Raw genomic sequence first — 13,127 nt, 5'->3', positions numbered from 1 at the left:
GTTGTTCACAGCACCTGACGTGAAGTGTCAGGTTTTAGAGGCACCAACCTCGTGGGAAACAGACCTGGGTTTGAACCCCAGACACATGTTTTACTGTATGTATGACTTTGGACCTGTTTCTAATCTGGGCTTCTGTGTTCGTAAAATGGAGGTAATCGCCATTACCTGAAAGTGTTGGGAAGATTAATGCCAGACCCGGCCCTCTCAGGTGTTCAGTAAGAGTTCCTGCTGTTGTGTTCTTACCACCCGTGAGAATAATGATTATCCTACTGCGTGGTGCCCAGACAGAGGCACATGGTGTCGTGAAACGTTTGAATAATTCTCAGCAATATGTCACTCTCTGTCCTCAGTGAAGAGCTGGTGTTAATCATTGCTAATCTGACCACCGACTAATGTTGAGCCCTTCACCAGCATTATCTCACTTACAGCACATGCATCCCCAAGGAGGATTCTAGTGTTGGCTCCATTTTGCAGAAGAGGCAACAAGAGCACAGAGAGGTTAAGCAACTTGCCTGATTCACCCAGCCATTCATGGAACGAGGATTTGAACTGAACTCAGGCAGCTTAAGTCCACAGCTTAAGTAACTGTTTGGGAGCAAGGCCTTTCATCAAGCGAGATCTGGGCCATGCAATTTCATGTCTGCCACACTTATGCACGTGTGTGTGTGCACGCGCGCACACACACGCACACACACACACACACACATCACCTACCCACACCACCACCACCCCACAGACACAGTGGTGGTTTAGAACTTCTCTCGTCACCCATTAGGTGCAGTATATGAGGGCCTGATCGTCCTTTCAGATTGAAGCGTTGGTGTGTAACTCCCAGAGAACGGATTTGAGCTTTTGCCTTGTTCATCATTGTATCCCCAGCACCTGTCACAGTTCGCAACACGCAGCACTCCCTAAATCTGCGTTCCGTGGGATTGCATCGGAATAGATCTGGAAAGTACTGGGCTGACCAAGTGCCTAGCCTTTGGTTTCCGGTCTTGACCGATACAGCTAGTTTCCAAGGAAGCAAGCAGACCGGGGTCAGGCCAGTCCAGATGTGAACTTTTTACTCACAGATACCGTGGAAGGAATATGAGTTTGGAAGCCAGCCTCAGTGCAACACCAGCGCTGGCATTTGCTGCATGACTTCTCTAAGCCTAAATTCCCTCGTGTGCAAAATGCGATGGCATCGCCTGCCTCCCAGGATTGTTGTAAAAGTTAGACCAAGTAGATGGGCTAAAACTTTCACTTATATAAATGTCTGGGATTCTGAGTAGTATTGAGTGGGGTGGAAACATAAACGCACTTCTCTGGTCAAATGATCATGCTGTACCACCTTGGTGTGTTCAGGTTATGACGACTCGAGAAGACAAAGTGCTCATTGTTGAAAAGAAAGATGGGACTCGGATAGTGGATCACGCTGACGGCACCAGGATCACCACCTTTTACCAAGTTTATGAAGATCATATTATCCCTCCAGATGATCAAGAAATAAGTACGTGTCAGTTTCCAAGTATGTGGCGATGTTTTATCCATCTTTGGGATTAGATTGGGAAAGTGGGAGCAGCTCTGGTTGGCTGATGGATAGTAAGCGTCCCTTTTCCATTTTCACCACTGAGAACCTGCAGTCTGAATGGGCGGCAACTAAAAGTTAATTACCGTGACTCAGCTGTCCTAGACATTAGCTCTCAGAGCTGTTTCTTTTGATCCTTTACAGAAGCAAATGTGCACACGTAGGTGACCTCAGATAGGTCCTCCTTTGGTTCTGAGCATGTGTCTCATTCTCCGAAAGGTGGTGTGAGAGAAAAGCAAGCTGCTGTAGGCTTATAGATTCTTGGAACTGAAACCTGTTCAAAGAATCCGGAAACCTACCACCCTTCCTAACCTAAATTTAAACAAGATTTGTAAAGGAAAATGATTCCCTGAGTCCCTTTTCTTTAATTCCAGAGTTGGTTTGTTTAATGCGTTAAGTGCTTCGTTGCCAAATTAGGTGCCACAAAATTGGCAAGCGAGTGGGAAAAGAGGAGCCTTCATACCCCACTAGTTAGAGTGGTAGTGAAGAGTCCCTTGGGAGGGCAGTTTAAAAATATCTAGTAAATTGAAAAACATTGCCTGTCATATGGTGCACAAACCTTGCTTCTGGGTGTATAGAGAAAGACACATGCATACATTTTACAAGGAATCAGGTTACTGGGATGCTGCTTGCAACACTGAGTATAATATTCAAGTACTTGGAAAACATAAATGTCCACTAATAACAGAGTAAAAAAAGTATATACTTATAAAGGAATACTATACAGCGGCTAAAAGGAATAAAGCACAGAAACACACACACACACACACATACACACACACCATACACGCGTGCACACACACGTATCCAGATAGCTGACGGTCTCAAAACAATGTTAAGTGAAAAAAGGCAGTATAGAATGATACTGAATTATATATATCTTATGCCAATTTAAAGCACACAAAATATTATACATTGTTTTTGATACACACATTTATATAAAAGTATACAAATGGATTGCAAGAGAAGGAAATAAACCCCAGAGATATGGAGGAAAGTGAACCTGAACTTGAAATTTTTCTCTTGTGTATATGTTAAAAGTGTTGAAACAAATATGGCAAAATATTAACAAGTATAAATTGTAGTTGGTGAGTATATGAGTCGTTAAATTATCATTTCTGGATGTCGTCAATTTCTCAAAATAAAAAGAGTAGTGAGAACAAAACAACACACTAAGTTAAGTAAAAAGATTGTTCTGGAAGAATCGGGCACAGGGAGCAGACGGCACTTGGGGCTCAGTCTTGACCTCTAGTCGAGGAGCCGGGAGACAAGTCTAATCCCCCGGCCAGCTTCTTGCCCCGTGTGTGCGTCTTCTCAGATCTACTCACCTGGCACGTGCTTGCCTCCGAAGGTCCTCAGACTGTCACCAGGCAGGTGAAGTGTATGCGGATAGAAAGCTCGTACTATGCCACTGTCATTACCAACTGCGAGGACAGTAGCTGCTGCGCCACCTTTGGGGACGGGACGTCTGTTATTGCAAAGCCACAGGGGACGTACCAGGTAGGTGTGGGGGGAGCTGAGGAGTGCCAAAGGTGAGTGTCCACTGGACTGAGAAACCCCCTCCTCGGAGCATTGCACACTCGTGCCATGGCTGCTGCTGTCTTGTCTCATCCGGTCTTAGAACACACGTCTTGATCTCTATTTATTCCCCTCTATACGATCCATTCCAGGAAAAAGCACTGTCTTGCTTGTCTTACAATGCTTTGGCATTTCTGCATCAAGGTCAGACGCCAGGATGTGTTTTTTGGGGATCCTTTCTGGGGCAGGCGGCCTGCACGTGGGTGACCTGGCCTGTGCCTACCTGCCCAGTTTCACCTCCTGCCACCTCCGCCCACATTCTCTCTCTCCCGTCCTTCCCACCTCTGGTCCATCCCCCACTCCACCTGACGTGCCCAGGAGGGAGCAGACGGTCTGTGTGGTCCTGGGAGGGCAGCTGGCCCAGCTGAAGCAAAGCTTTGTCCTTGGAGGGCCTGGGAAAAGCGTATTAGCAACTCCGCGTCCTGCCTGCGTTCCCCTGTGAAACCCAGCCACCTCCCATCAGTCCCTTGAGTCTTAGAAGGATTTGCCCTCACCTGTCCACTTGCTGGAGAAGGGCCACATGCAAAGGGTCTCATCTAACGTCACAGGAGACTGAGACTCAGAGCCAGAACACAGTGGGCAAAGGCCTGCGTGACAAGCATCGGTTACTACAAAAGCTGCTGAAGCCAGTTTATCCCTCCCATCTCTCCTGAGGACATTGTCCTACCCCCTCTCCATCCAACATAGATCATTATGGGGCAAGGAAGCTGCTGACAGTGAGAAAAGACAGTGAAATGTGCAATCGGAGAAGGGGGTGCAGTTTTTACGTAGCATTCAGAATGGCCATTGTATCCCTATTCCAGTACCATGTGTCCTACCAGATGTCGTTAGAACTTCCTAAGATTCTGTGACGAGGCCAGCTTTTGCCTTATTTTTATCATAGCCCCAAACTAACAGTTACAACTGTTGGGGCCAAGGAACTTCAGCACCAATGACCACAAGTTACCACTGAAGGAAAAAACAGAAAATAATTCCAACTTGGAGACATTCAGTGTCTGTCACTGTGGTGTGGCCACGTGCTCCTTCCAGGTTTGCCCAGCTCCCAAGACACAGCCCAAGGAAGGACTGGAAGGTTGGTGGCTCCTGGTTCAGAAACACACAGACCTTAGTTCCCAACTGAAAAACAAACCAAAAAGAAAAAGAAAAAAAAATTAAGTTTACCAGCACCTATTTTATAGTTCTATAGTTTTATAGAACTCAAACGTGGTCTTTGAAAATACCTTCTGCTCACCCTCTATTGGTTGGTATTTGTGTGGACAGTGTGGTGAATAAGGCTGGATTTGAGGCAATATGTTAAAAAGAGAGGTAAAGCTTGGCCACTGTTGTGCTTTGGCAGCACAAGAAAGATGCATCAGAATACCACATACCAGTTGTTATTCTCTGTGATTATAATGTGTCACAAGTGAGGACAAATGAAATGAGGACAGATGAAAGCTCCTAAAAGCGTTCGTCGAATAGCTTTTGACCCTCTTGGAGGTGATTCTTGCCAAGAGCACAGAAAGGATACCAAGCGTTTTGAATGGGGCCAAATGTGTTTACTTCAGTTGAAATATATTTGTATTACGTTAAATATCAGAAATAAGAAGACACAAGGCAATTACTTGGAAGAGATATTAATGTGAGTAGATAAAATATGAAGAAAGTATATCCGAGTTACTCATTTTGCCTCTTTATCAAACCTTAAGTTCCCTCTTGGGTTTTCTTCCTGGAAGAAAAGTTTGTGGCTGAGATCTATGGATATTTTTTTTTCCTAAAATGATTTCCCAAATCCCTTCAATTGAACAAGAGATTTTTAATAATTTCTCTCTTTCTGTTACCCTTCCAGGTCTTACCTCCAAACACAGGCTGTCTTCATATTGATAGGGATTGTTCGGCTATATATTGCCACGAATCAAGCAGTGACATGTACCATCCCTTTCAAAAACGTGAGCAGCTGAGAGTTAGCAGGTACATCATGAAGCACACCTCAGAGGTTCTCTGTGAGGTCCTGGATCCTGAGGGAAACGTCTTCAAGGTAAGGTGCCCCGTTAGTGTGGCGAGACAGGCTGTGGCTTTGCTTTTCCGCTGTTTCACACGAGAGAACCTCCGTGTGGCTTTTTACCTTCGCTTCCTTGGGAGGAGTTACCTGCTTCTTGCCAACACTTCGGGAAAGCATTCGTAAATGTCTGTTGTCAGAGATCTTGGATTGCGGTCATCAGTACCTTTGGTTCTCAAGTGTGCTTCCACAGGGGCTAGCAAGCCCAATGTTAAAGCCAAATACATAGTTAGAGCCAAAGGGAAGAAACCATGACTAAGCATCTAAAAATGATGCAAACAAAAAGAATGAGAAAAGAATGGTCTGTATCTGGGTTAAAGTAAGAACAAAGACCTGGGGCAGCCGGCCAGTGGCAGACACTCCAGGGTGACAGTATCAGCGGGGGAGGTTCTAATAGGGCTGGACATTGGGAGGTGGGCGGCCTGAAGAGGAGTGTGTCTATTCGTGGTAGAGCTCTAGCGTCTGTTTCTCGGTCCTTCAATACCACAGCTACCCTCTTCCCTCTAGGCCAAGCTTTGGCGAGCCATGGCCACTTGTTTACATAGGCCCAATAGCGAAAAAGGGTTTTGATATTTTTAAATAGTTGGGAAAAAGTCAAAAGAAGAATATTTCATGATACATAAAAAGTATAGGAAATTTGAATTTCAGTGTCATGCTATAAAGTTTTGTTGGAACACAGCCATGCTTCTTTGTTTGCCTATTGTCCCCGGCTTTTTGCGTGGAATGGTGCAGTTGAGGAGTTGTAACAGACTGTATGGCCCACAAACCCTGAAGTATTTACTCCCTGGCCCCTGACTGGAAGGGTTTGCCAGCCTCTCCTCTAGGCTCTTAAGTCTTTTTTTTGCTCCTCATCCAACAGTGGAATTTCATGTATTGAGTAGTGGGTGGTGAAGTTATTTTTTAGATCTGCAACCATCCCCTAGAATCCCCAACTTTGTTTGGGTTTGAGGGCCAGCCTTGATCCAGCTTGTTTTTTCTGTACTAAGTAAATGAACTCTTTGCAGTGTGAGTTCCGGCTGCCAATAAACGCGAATTTACAATGAATTGAAATTCAAAGCCCCAAACCCTCTAGGCTGAAACACGTGGGTCATCCGGGCGAACCACTCTTCTAGGCGTTCGTCGTCTTCCCAGCGCCCCCTTCAGTCATCTTTCAGCCTGAACCGCACTTCTTCTTGGAGAGAACCCTGCCTTGTCTAGACATATCTAGATGGTAGTAATGGCAAACATTCTTCTCATTTTGCTTCTAAATCTGTTTCTCTGTGTGATCTGCCCATGAGTCCTAATTCCGGGCTTGGGATTGCGGAATGTAAACCTTTCTCCATGCGATCACTTTCTTAATATTTCAAGATGACTGTCGCATGAGTAGGCTTTTCTCCGTGTTTAAGTTCCCACTTCCTTGAACTAATCCTCAGAAGACAAGGATTTGAGTCCCCTGCCATCTAGTGACCTTCCTCTCTGTATTCTTGTGTGTCTTCCAGTGTGTTTTCATAGTCTGCGCATGGTGTGTGGGTGGAGATGTGCCGCTAGGTTTTCCCTTTAATTAATGCAATCTGTACATAGAAATAGCCCCGATTTTCCAAGAAAACAAGAAGCTCACCTGCTTTCTCAAATGAGAGGTCGGCAGAAAGGTAAGCTTTATGGCACTTTTTTTCTTTCGGTTGCTTCGATGCTTTGTCCCTTAGGTCATGGCTGATGGTAGCACATCGACTAGACTACTTGAAAACCATCTGGAAGATTATTTAAAGGCAGAACCCGAAGGCTATGATAGTTTGTCATCTACTCACCTTCATAAGAACCACTTGCAAGTCTATGGGGAACACGTTCCCAGGTAACGTGATAAAAGTGATACCTTCCAAGTTCAAGGAGCATTTTGACCGAGTATGTCAAGTGATTAGATGGTTATTCCTTCATAGGTTTTTTGTTATCTATGCCGATGGGTCAGGAGTGGAACTTCTTCGAGACAGTGACATAGAAGAATACCTGTCCTTGGCATATGGAGAATCCACCACCGCCGTTCTTCAAGACCCCGTACAGGAGCAGCCGGGTAGGACCGGGATTCGGGATGCAGTGTCCCCTCACCAGCTCTCCTGTCTTCATCCGGTCCGCCCATCCCCCACCCCACCCCTGCCCCGTCCTCTCTGCTTTTTTCCCTTTGCTCACTTTTCTGCTCTCCTTTCCACCGGGCCATGTCTGCCTATTTATACAGTTTTTTAAAAAATTCACATCAAGCTTCATCTGAGCATCAGCCTATGTAAACTATGGCTCAGTCCTTCTACGTATAAGCAGATTTATATTTGTGTTTCGATATGTTAGGTGTGTATCTAGGTTCCCATTTATGTGTCCTTCTCATCTTGGTAGGAAAAAACAAAGACAAGTGAGGTAGGTCTTGTAAGTTCATTTTTGTCATTTTAAAGGTATTGCCTTGATGAACTTAATATAGTAAGACGAGAAAATACATTTGATGTGTGAGTTAGAAAGCCAACATGAAATATAGGATAAGTTACACGATCTATTCGTTGGGCATTTATATTATTTTCAAAGAAATTTCAAAGAAATCAGTGTGCAACTAAAGGTTGGAAACACATATTGTATTAAGTCAGAAGGAGCAGTCAGAACCATATGTGGATTTACACATAAATACACACTTGCATATTATCTGTGCACTGACCTCGTGTGCTGTGGCTGAGTTTATGTGTGTGTGCTTGTCGTCTTTGCTCTGGTTGGTAGGATGGATTGTGTGCTCATTTATGAATATGCCCGTGCCCTTGTATCTTAGTGTGTCAGTACACACGTGCATGACGTCATACACCTCGATCTTTGTGAATATAAAGGGCAGAGCGCTCCGACTGATTGTGCAGTGTATGTGCAGAACTACATGAGCATGAGAATTCATCTCAAGGTGCCTTGCTAGTCAGCCATTTAATCCACGTCCCCTTGAGAACCCACCACGTGTCAAACACTGGCTGGGTGTGAGGGATGCAATGGTGAGCTAAGACAGTGTGGACTCTGCTTTCATAGAGCTTGAAAGCGTAATGAGAGAGATAGGTGTTAATTATGTAGTCACACAGGTAACGGTATGATTCTGTTGGGATAAGGTCATGAAGGAAAGGAATCCAGTTCTGTGAGTGCCTCTAACAGCAACCTGACACATTATAGAAGGCTTCCCCGAAGACATCGGAGCCAACAGAGGTGGATGAGTAGGAGTTAATTAAGAGAGGAAGAGAGAGTACAAACAGGAAGCATAAAACATTGCAGAAGAGGGGGAAAGGCCAAAGGAACCAAAACACAAAAGGAAAAATAGTGCAAGTTGAGGCAGGGGTGAGAAAACATTAAGGACTCAGTTTTATCCTGGGAGCAGTGGGAATCTAAGAGGAGTTTAAATAGTGGTCCAGCATAACCCATCACCCTGACTGCTGGGGGGCGGGGGATCCCCTCACAGAGCCCGTGTAGGTAGAAAAGCTAGTCACTGCTGTGGTCCAGAGCAGGATGTCTCTGAGGCAAATGATCTGAGATGGGGACAGGGGGAAGGGACAAAGTGGGTGAACTCAGGAAATGTTTAGTGGCACAACTGACAGGACTTGGATGTGGAGTTTGAAGGACAGTGAGATGTCACTGAATACTTCCGGGTAATCTGAATCCAGTCTCAAGGTGTTACAGAGACTAAACGCCTCACCTTTTGTGTTAGGTTATAAGGCCCTTACGCATCATTGCTGTGTCTCACTTACCAAAAAATGTTGAATTTAGTGAATATCTATTGGATTTTTCGGAGTATTTTTCATAAGGAAATGACCGACCCTCTGGTAACTCTCTTTGAACTAGGGACCCTCAGCATCACGGTCCTTCGTCCCTTCCACGAAGCGTCACCCTGGCTAATGAAGAAAGAATTAGATACAATTGTCCCTCCTAATCTCCAGTCAAGGTCATGGGAGACATTTCCCTCAATTGAGGTATAAATTTGATTGTAAAAACTCGCTGTATTTGCTTATCCATCCATTAATGGTCTTCTCCCATATATTCATATATTTTTATTCTTGTGTAAATCGTGAACAGGCTTAAGGAGTTTTATATTTGAAGATTTTACCATTTGTAGATTTTAGATATACCTGACTGACTAATCTGTTTGTTTGTTTTCTTTTATCCAATATTGCAGGCTTGAGCATCTTCCTGTAATACGAAAATAGCCACTCTGAGTCACGCATTACACCTCCCCTCTCATGGAATTGCTGATACTATCCAATACAGAAATACTTCCCTTTTCTGCTTCCTTATCTTAGTTGTAACCCACAATTTTAGGTCTTTCACTCTCCCTTTTTCCTTAACTTGCTAATGCACAAACTGAATAGGTAAGAATAATGTGAAGGGTTATATACAGGAATTTGCAACTCTCATGTTAAAAGGTCAACATAAGTAGGTCACATTAGGGGAGCCCCACCCAAAGTTCTCTTCAAGCATGAAAGGACATACCTTGAGCAGGAATCGTGAAATCCTGCCTCTTGCAAGATGTGCCATTTCATTTTGCAAGCAACGTATGTGGTATGTCCAGCATACTGTCTGTCAGATGCTAAGGTATTAAGTCGGTAAAGACTTCGACCATACGATCACAGAGAGATACTGGCGTTAATTGGGGAGGATAGTGTTTTGAGTTATGAGGACTTCTGCTTCCCGGCACTATTTTGTAACAGCAGGGACACAGATGATGGACACTTAGGATAACAAAGATGTAGCACTTGTGTTTTAATTTGGTGACCAGAATCAACATGGTGAATGATGATGGTCTAAACTCTGGTCCTGACTCTACCAGTTATTAATGTGGGACTTGGGGCAAGTCACACGGGACCTTTACCTCCTTATCTAAAAAAATGAAAAGGCCACACCAGATGACTCAGTAAGCCTGTTGAAAGTTGAAAGTACCACATGATGACAAATAATATGGCACATCTGAGATTAATGAAGGAAGTTCATTCTCTTCCTCTGTAACTCCTATATCTATGACCTTCTGCGACTGCCGGACGTGGCCCAGCCCAGGCAAGATCCTAAGTGGTTATCACTGACCAGGCATGGGACACTGAATAGCAATTTAAAACGAAGCACATCACACACACACTTGGGGACATAGGGCATCACTCCTGAAAATCACAAGGATAGCATAGAGATGGGAATCCACTCAAAGGCAGACATTTCTGCTTAAGAGGTCCCGGAAAGACTCTGGAGGCATGCTTCATCTAAAGAGAGCTCAAAGACCACCCAGATCGATGGGTTGATTTCTCTCTCAAAGACTCTCTACATCAAAATGAACCTGGAACCAGGAAGTTAAATACTGTTTCATTCCCAGTGTCTTCGGCCAGCTGTGGGCATTAAAGAATAGTCACATGCTTTTGACATGAACCAGGCTGCAGGTGCATTGTCAGGGCCCAGCATTGCTTAGCACTCCCCTCAGTGCTAGCCAGTGGGACATCGTGCAACAGAATTTTAAAGCATCCAGATTATTGGTAGCACATATAAAGAGGAAAGCTTGCCCAGTTCTGTTACCGAATTTTCTTACAGTATTTTCGAAACTTTCAGAGAGCAGGAATCTCCCCCCTTCCATTCTATTCCCCAACAAGTGGTTCCTAGTGCAGTATCTACATAATAAATACTCAGTTAAAAAAAAATTCGAATGTTAAGGCATTCTGATTGCTTTGGTGGTTGTATTGCTTTGTTTTGTTAACAGAAAAAAACTCCAGGACCCCCTTTTGGCACTCAGAATTGGAAGAACCTTATCTCTGGGGCCAAACAGCTTGTGGGGGCCCCAGCCCCAATACTCAAGAATCCCAAGGTGCTGCAGATACGCCAGTTCATCCAGCACGAGGTCATAACGGATGAGGTGAAACTGAAGCTGCAGGTGTCCCTTAAGGTAATGGAATCCAGGTCACTTGACCCAAAAGCATCAGGAACAAGCCAATCACTCCTCCTGGTTTCCTGAGGAACCTGAAATTATGTAATCCTACCAATGTATATGTAATGCAGCACATGAATGTCAATCTTCTACAGGGTAGGAGGTTGAGAGGTAGAAAATACTTAACGATTCCCATAAAGTATAGGAAGCATTGGGACCCCAAGACATTGAGAAGTTAAGTACCTTGTGTGTGCGATTGCTGTACAGAGTTCTCCTTCTTCCTCATTATATGGAAAACTATCCTAGTGACCTCTGGAAAAGGGCAGAACTGCATATTAATCTGATGCTCATCCATGGAAGAAAAGGACAAGTGTAGTTGTGAGAAATGGCCTAAGAATTTGTAAATATATCGGTCATTGTATAAGCACATCTATAATATCTCACAGTCTACCTTGTTAACTCTCTCAGAACAGGGATCATATGTGTATGGATTATGCTTACATGTCTAGCACCTGGCATAGAGCAGGGGACCATTATTTGTGGAAGTAGATCAAATATTTATGGAAAAGTAAAGTATATTTCTCTTGGACGCAAAGGCATGGACTAGCAACTAACTTAAGACTCATAGGTAGAATCATAAAGACTGTCCCTGGAGATCAACACTCTAGGACTTGTCTAACCCACCTCTGTCCCTTGAATTGGCGAAGACACTGGAGCACAGAATTAGAAGTCAGGCCTCTAAACTCTTGGTACAGTTCTAATATCCTCTGGCGCTCAAAGCTTGGCTGTTGAGTTTTTCAGGTCTTTGCTTACTAACGTATTAGAGAAAAGACTTTCCAGATTGCTTGAGTAGTAACTAACTGATGGTTGAGTGTTGTGAACTTACATACTCTTCATCTTTTTGTAATATTTCAAGTTGATGTTGATTATTTTGGTGTGTGTCTCTCTCTCTCGCTACCTTATTTCTGGTTCTTACTGATTTATTTTGTTCTGCTGACTTAGGATTATATAAACCATATTCTAAAGAAAGAAGATGAGCTCCAGGAAATGACAGTTAAAGATTCCAGAACTGAGGAGGAAAGAGGCAATGCTGCAGATCTACTTAAGTTGGTTATGGTGAGTACGAAATGTTTCATATCCCGATATTTATACTATTGTCTCAACAGTAGATGCTTCAAGATACAATATGATAAGTGATAGCTCTTTCTGCCACTATCTATGAAGCATTTGCTTCCTCCTTATAGTTTCTTATTTCTGTGGAAATATGAGTCCTTATATATTGAATTTTCCCAATGCTTTTTAAGTTCTCCCTTAAATCATAGATAACTCAGAAGGTTCTTAAATAAAAGTTTTCATTGTCTTCAGAGAAACTGACATTCATTGAAATGTTGAATGAATAATGAATTAAATAGGAAGGAGGAAGAAAAAAGGAATTTCTACAACTTAAAATGATTTCCATTTTTAAAAATTTGTTAAGTAAAAGGAATGACTTAAAAAATCAAATAAGTTTTATACTGGCATTAAAAAATAATTTGTTTTATGGCACTTTTCCTATAAGATCAAGTTGAGCAAATAAAGAATGCTTCTAAACAAAGTAAATTTTGTATGGAACATAATTATCATTAAGGAATTCTGTCTTCATTTCAGTCTTTCCCTAAAATGGAGGAAACTACAAAAAGTCATGTTACCGAAGGTAAGTGCACTTAACATTTTTCTGCAAAATATTTACAGATTTCAAAGGAACAATCTTAAATACACTTCCTAGTCCTTCTCGCGTCTGCGAGCAAAGTACCATGTACACATTTCTGTTGTCGTGTTGGCCATGTTGTACTATAATTATTTATTTATATATGTATTTTTTCTGCCTAAATTGTGAGATTCTTGAAAACTGTGATTGCCTCTAATTCGTCTTTAACTTTCATCTGTTGAATTTTTTAAAAAGTTGACATTTGATTTTTATGATAACCTAAACTTGTATTTGGAACATAACTAAGAAACAGGAAGGCAACAATCAACCAACCAACCTTCTCCCTACAACACACACACACACACACACACACACACACACA

General features: G+C 43.1%; 1 protein-coding gene across 1 annotated transcript in view; it reads left to right on the top strand.

The window, feature by feature from the left end:
* Positions 1-13,127, top strand: part of SPAG17 (sperm associated antigen 17) — a 159,821-nt gene that overhangs the window by 118,900 nt on the left and 27,794 nt on the right. Inside the window, exons 31-39 of the mRNA XM_074318633.1 lie at positions 1,348-1,510; positions 2,922-3,070; positions 4,974-5,162; positions 6,866-7,011; positions 7,097-7,227; positions 9,003-9,130; positions 10,894-11,076; positions 12,061-12,174; positions 12,706-12,751. Coding sequence (XP_074174734.1) covers positions 1,348-1,510; positions 2,922-3,070; positions 4,974-5,162; positions 6,866-7,011; positions 7,097-7,227; positions 9,003-9,130; positions 10,894-11,076; positions 12,061-12,174; positions 12,706-12,751 — 1,249 coding nt within the window. The remainder of the gene's footprint in view (positions 1-1,347; positions 1,511-2,921; positions 3,071-4,973; positions 5,163-6,865; positions 7,012-7,096; positions 7,228-9,002; positions 9,131-10,893; positions 11,077-12,060; positions 12,175-12,705; positions 12,752-13,127) is intronic.

This window comes from Rhinolophus sinicus, linkage group LG14 (assembly GCF_036562045.2).
Source record: "Rhinolophus sinicus isolate RSC01 linkage group LG14, ASM3656204v1, whole genome shotgun sequence".
In the NCBI taxonomy this organism is placed as follows: Eukaryota; Metazoa; Chordata; class Mammalia; order Chiroptera; family Rhinolophidae; genus Rhinolophus; species Rhinolophus sinicus.
Note: the sequence above shows the minus strand (reverse complement) of the source record. Positions and strands in the feature narration are given on the sequence as shown.